Below are 6,670 nucleotides of genomic sequence, written 5' to 3'. Positions count from 1 at the left end.
ACCTTTATTTATAAAGCGCTGTAAATTTACACAGCGCTGTACATACAATCTTTTTAATTGGACGGATCCCTGCCCTCAGGCTTACAATCTAAAAAGACACGACACAAAAGGAGAAGGGAGTGGTGGTGGGGAAGGGGATGAGGGCCAGCAGTTCTTCTCTACCTCTACATGTCAACCATCTGTGCATCATCAGTGACGTAAGGGGCAGCCTGGTTTGGGAACGACACACACACACACACACACACACACACACACACACACACAGAGAGAAGAGTTGATTCATTGGTTTTGCAACTACTTGCCTCAACATGAGCTGCCACCTGATCACCCAGGTAATTGCCAGTACTTGCAAAACCAATGAATGTAATCTTCTATCAATTTTATTTTTAAATAAACTGATAGAAGATTTGATTCACTTTCCTCACTGACTGTAAGTAGTTGCAAAATCAATGAATTGAATTTTCTATCAATTTTATTTAATAAAAATTCACCTATAGGTCACATCACAAGCACAAAGGCAGCGCTGAGGGGGGAAATGGTGGATCTACCAAAAACTGAGGAGGGATGGTAAACACCCTTCTGACATTAGTCCCTCCCCTCCAGAATGATGCGATTCAGATCCATTGTTCCCACTTGTTTTCAAAAGAACCACCAAAGAACTAGTGTCAGGAAATAATGTTTTTTTTGTGTGTGTTTGCCTTGCTTCATCACAATTGGAACCAATCACAGTAGAATCAGAACCAGTTTCAAATGGGAACAATGGTCATATAACCCAATCAGCAATTTGCTTTAAATCATAATGGGAATGTGTCCTTTGATAGCACTGTCCTCTGGCTCTTATTTCTTATTGTGCAAATGCAATAATTCTCAAACTTTTTATCCTTCTGCCTCCATTTACATCTACATGCAGACATCGTGCCTCCCCTGCTCAATGAGGTATAATAAAAATATTTTGTTTGGTGAATGTGGTTTTTTGTCCACACATTCATATACATTCATATTTTAACATTTAATAATAATACTTTTATTTATATTTTCCTGCCTTTCCCACTGGATCGAGGCGGGATTACAACCATAAAACCACACACAATACAATGGTATCTAAAATACGTATTGTAAACAATAATCAATTAAAACTTGAATCAACAATACTAATAAAAACATCAGTTACAATGTGCTGTTCCGATCAGAAGTGGGATTTCTTCCATTTCTTTACAGAAGGTCGGGTGGGTATGCCCACCTGAAGAGATCTGTCTTTAGTGCCTTCTTGAAGGCATCTAAAGTGGTGATAAGACGGATTAACTCCAGTAAGTTGTTCCATAATGTGGGGGCCATGGCAGTGAATGTTCTATGGGAAGTTGATATTAATCTAGTCTTTGAGTATTCTGAAAGATTCTTCCCGGATGTTCTGAGAGTGTGAGGCAGATTATGTAGGAAGAGGCGTCCCCTGAAGTAACTCGGGCCTAAGCCATGTAGGACTTTAAAGGTGATGACCAACACTTTCTATTGCGCCCAGAAGCTGATTGGCAGCCAGTGTAGAGATTTTAAAACTGGTGTTATGAGATCTGATCTGGATGCTCCAGTGATAGGAAGGTAGTCCCATGTAGAGCGCATTGCAGAAAGCTAGTTGAGATATTGCCAGTGCGTGTACCACTGTTCCAAGGTCCCCTCGGTCCAGGTAGGGGCGCAGTTGGCGTATCAGCTGAAGCTGGTACCAAGCACCCCTGGCCATCGCATCCACGTGAGATGATAACTGTAGAGATGGGTCCAGGAGTACTCCCAAACTGCGAACTTTGTCCTTTAGGGGAAGTGTGACCCCGTCCAGGACAGGTTGGCAAATCTCCATCCCTGGACTTGGGGAACCTATCACGAGCACCTCCGTCTTCTCTGGATTCAGCTTGAGTCTGTTTTCCCTCATCCAGCCCATTACCGACCCAAGGCAGGCATCCTGAGGAGAGATGCTATCCTTAGTCACTGTGTCAGTTGGAGACATAGAGAGAGAGATCTGGGTGTCATCAGCATACTGATAACACCGTGCTCCATGTCTCCAGATGATCTCTCCCAGAGACTTCATGTAAATGTTAAATAGCACAGGGGATAGAAATAACATCATTCAAATTAGTACAGTTTTATTTTAAAAAATCCAGTACCTAACTCAACCAGTGCAAATTTACATATACAGTATCACACACAGCCATACTCACATTTACCAATGCTCACAGACATGTACATACTCAGTCATGCCTTCATTTTTTCCACTCACACACATACTCATTTACTCTCTCTTACACAGTCACATAGGGACATTCATTCTCTTGTCTTGTGTATATGCAAGTATATTAAAGAGAGATAAAGTGTGACTGAAGCAAAAAAGAAAGAGGGATCAGGTCCTCCATGTCTCACACTCCCTCTTGAGCAACTCTCATGCCCCTCCAGGGGTCCTAACCCACAATATGAGAACCACTGTCCTAATATTATTGTTACTGTTATCGTTATTCTTGCCTTAATACAGTGCTGTGAGACACAACCACAATAAAAATGAACATACTCTTTCTGCCATTTCTCAACATATATTTATGTACTGTAAGTACACACAAGTACACACAAATGCATATTCATGCAGACATAGATACAGTACATACAAATACATATCCATGGAGACATAAATACAGAGATGGTATAATAGGATCTAAGGATTTAACAAATCAATACAGAAAAATGTACTCAGGAGAATAGAATAAGTTTGGACTTGGAACAAATATACTTTCCTTTAAAATGGGAAATCTAGTTTTTTATGGCCACAGTGAGAAAGCTATATTCTGTGTAGTTTTGATGTCAAAAATATAATTGAGCATAAAACCAATATCAGTTAACTGTAAACGCAATACAAAAATGCAAAACATTTTAACACTAAAAATATAGTACTGAAATGCAGTACAAGGAGAGCTTTTTCAAAACTGTTAGCAGAACATATTAAAAGCTATTAGTCATAAGTTTTCATTAGCTACCTAATAAGCACTTGGGTGAAAAAGTGCAGGGACCATGGGAGATGTACTTCCATGTAGAAAACACAAGAATACCATAGTCCTCTAAACTTTTCTCCCTTTGCACACCATTACCCAGATTGCATGTGTCCAGTTTAGGAGAAGGTATATGAAAGCATGCTTGCAAATGGTCCTCTTTATATTTATAGTTTTGGAATCTGATGGATGCCAAGAAAAACAATAAAAACTACTCTACCAATATGATAAGAGAACCTCATCACTTGCATTCAGTATAAGGCAGATGTCGGCAAATATATACCTCTCCCAGATGTTGAACTGCATCTCTCATTAACTCCAGTCTGCATGAACACTGGGAACTGTAATTCAACTACCTCTGAAGGGCTACACATTTCCCATCCTTGATAGTGTTATGGATTGTAAAATCAACACAATCCATTGATGGGGAGCATAGTGAACCACATGAGCAGTTTTAAACAAGTACTTGCTAAAGTCAGCATTAGAATAATTAGTTCAATGGAAATGGTTGGAAGAAATTAAAATTTCATCTCCACGCTATTTAGGATAAAAATAAAAAAGGCTGCATCGGTTTCAGAAAGCTAAATTACCCCCCAATGAACAAGGATTATTTTTGTCAGTTTGTGATATGAATTTAATGGACTATGAATGTTTGAATGTTACTATGAGATTGTTGTATTTGTCTTCTTGGTACTAAGAGGGGAATTACTGAAGTGCAAAAAGCCAGTAATCTAGTGAGCTATGCATATTATACCAAACAGATGTACAAAGCACCAGATTGCTTTACATAGCAAGTCATACTTTCCTACCTTTTCAGTACAAGGAATATGTGCAAGGAGGATTCTCTAGTGACCCCATGTATTTCTACATTTTTAACTAGCAGGCAATGTTATTCGCTCCTAGCTCTAATGCTACTCCTAACCTTGCCACATAGTAGAATGTTAAAGTTCATTTTTTAAAATGTAAAGAAATGGGGATTTTTTCACATGTGCTTCAGCAAAACAAAATGTATTTCATGAAATTATGAAAATATATTTCTCTCATAAAAAGGGACACTTGAATCTTTTTCTTAATCCCAATCAGAGTAGACTCAGTGAATCAATGGGATTTACTTATATGTTGACTCACTATTCAATGGGACTACACATATTGAAACTAACTAATAATATTCAGGCTGAAGTTGGATCTTCTTGGTGCAAAATACTATATTATGTCTAGCACAAAGATCTGTTCTTCTACTTACATATATGCTTCTGTGTACGTATATGTCTACATCTACATCTATATCCATCTTTGCAGATACATGCCCACTGACATTTGATCCAGTTACGGCTCATCGTTATTTGAGGCTCTTGGACGATAACCACAAAGTGACAAACACAACACCATGGGAGCACTCATACCCTGATCACCCAGAGAGATTTGAGCACTGGCGTCAAGTGTTGTCAGGCAAAAGCTTATATATTGGGCGTTACTACTTTGAGGTGGAGATCTTTGGAGCTGGAATTTACATTGGTATGACCAACAAGAGCATAGATCGGAAAGGGTCAGAGAGTAACAGCTGCATCTCAGGGAATAACTTCTCCTGGTGCATTAAATGGAATGGCAAGGAGTTCTCAGCTTGGCACAGTGATATGGAAATACCCTTGAAAAGCCAGGGGTTCAGTAGGATAGGAATCTACCTGGATTACCCCAGGGGTACCCTCTCCTTTTATGGAGTCACTTCTGAAACCATGCCTCTGTTACATAAATTTGAGTGCAAATTTACTGAACCTTTGTACCCAGCCTTCTGGCTATCGAAAAAAGAAAACAGCGTACGGATTGTCAAGCTGCGGGAAGAGGCTGAGCAGAGTCCAGGACTTCCTCTTGCCTCTGGAGAAGCATCTCCAGCCATCACAGCTCTGGCAACAGAGAGTGACATAGTGGCAAGTATAAAGGTGGATGATCTGGGAGTAACCAAGTAACTGGGTGATTTGACTGTGGACAATTTCCTACCTGCTTGTGTACAATTTGTATATTGTTAAATAAATTGTTCTTTGCATATACTTAAAAGTTTTGATTGCTTGCTGTCTACTAGATATTTAATCACCTCTAAACTGAGAAACAAAATAACAAATGGTTGGTGCTTACGTTTCTTTAAGTGGTGGGATTGGGAAGATTTTACTTATCTCTGAAATGAGCTTCCTTCTGAGAGAAACATGCTGGAGTTTTGTGTTTTTAAAAAATGCTGTACAGTGGGTCCTGGGCATCTGCTGGAGATTGGTTCTGGATCCCCCAAGGATACCAAAATCAATGGAGCGTGTTACAGAAATCAAGACGAGATGTTACCAGTGCATGTACCACTGCTTCAAGGTCTTTTCGGTCCAGATAGGGATGCAGTTAGCGTATCAACCAAAGTTGATAGTAAGTACTCCAGATGACAACTGCAAAGATGAGTCCAGGAGTACTCCCAAACTGCGAATGCAGTCCTTTAGGGTAAGTGTGACCCCATCCAGGACTGGTTGACAAATTTCCTTCCCTGGACTTGGGTTCCTACTGCAAGAACCTCTGTTTTCTCTAGATTCAGCTTGAGTTTGTTTTCCCTCATCCAGCCCATTACAGATTCAAGACAAGCATTCAGAGGAGAGATGCCATCCTTAGTCTCTGCAGCAGTCGGAGAGATAGAGAAGCATATTTGGGTGTTATCAGTGTACTGATAACACTGCTTCACATGTCTCCAGATTATCTCGCCCAGCGGCTTCATGTAATTGTTAAACAGCATTGGGGATAGAATCGCTCCTTTAGGGACACATGATTTGAGCCCCCCTCTTGGCTGAATAGCTGTCCCCAAGCCTCACCATCTGGAATCTGCCTGTGAGGCAGGACCTGAACCACTGCAACGCAGTGCCTCCGATACCTTGCTCCCTCAGGCGTTCCAGAATGATACCATGGTCAATGGTATCGAATGCTGCTGAGATATCCAAGAGCACCAACAGGGTCAGACTTCCCCTGTCGATGCCCAGACGGAGATCATCGACTTAGGCGACCATGGCAGTCTCAACTCCATATCCTGTCCTGAAGTCAGTTTGAAATGGGTCCAGATAATCGGCTTCCTCCAAGACAGCTTGGAGTTGGAAGGGAACTGCCCTCTCGATCGCTTTGCCCAAGAATGGTAAAAGGGAGACCGGCCTATAGTTATTTCTCACCAGGGGGTCTAGGGAGTGTTTTTTTCAGAAGCGGTTTAACCACTGCTAGTTTTAGGTACACTGGAAATTTCCCCTCCCTAAAGGATGCGTTAATTATAGATCGTAATAGTGTTGGGCGGTCAACCATGATGGACAAGGGTTGAGAGGGCATGTTATCCTCTTAGACTACCAAGAAGCTTGTCTACTTCATCAGTATTTACAAATTCAAATTGATCTAGTTTAATATAGTCCACGGAGTCACTGGACATCTCTCTTGTTGTTTCTGTTGTAATGCCGGTGTCCAGATCAGCTCTTATCTGAGTGATTTTAATCTGCAAAAAAGTCATTAAATGTGTCACATCAGGCTGTTGTTCATTCCAAAAGATGGTTAAGGGTGGATGGCAGCTGAGTTAGCTCTTTAACCACCCTGAACAGCTCTGCTGGACGAGACCTTAATGTGTGCAGCATAGAAAGAATTCTTTGCTG

General features: G+C 40.8%; 1 protein-coding gene across 2 annotated transcripts in view; it reads left to right on the top strand.

The window, feature by feature from the left end:
* TRIM16 (tripartite motif containing 16) overlaps positions 1-5,919 on the top strand; it is a 22,062-nt gene extending 16,143 nt beyond the window's left edge. For both annotated transcript variants that reach the window (XM_042455264.1, XM_042455263.1), the window contains one exon: positions 4,320-5,919. In XM_042455264.1, the coding sequence (XP_042311198.1) occupies positions 4,320-4,984 (665 nt within the window). In that variant the 3' untranslated portion in view covers positions 4,985-5,919. The remainder of the gene's footprint in view (positions 1-4,319) is intronic.
* The last annotated feature ends 751 nt before the right edge of the window (positions 5,920-6,670 follow it).

This window comes from Sceloporus undulatus, chromosome 2, assembly GCF_019175285.1.
Source record: "Sceloporus undulatus isolate JIND9_A2432 ecotype Alabama chromosome 2, SceUnd_v1.1, whole genome shotgun sequence".
In the NCBI taxonomy this organism is placed as follows: domain Eukaryota; kingdom Metazoa; phylum Chordata; class Lepidosauria; order Squamata; family Phrynosomatidae; genus Sceloporus; species Sceloporus undulatus.
Note: the sequence above shows the minus strand (reverse complement) of the source record. Positions and strands in the feature narration are given on the sequence as shown.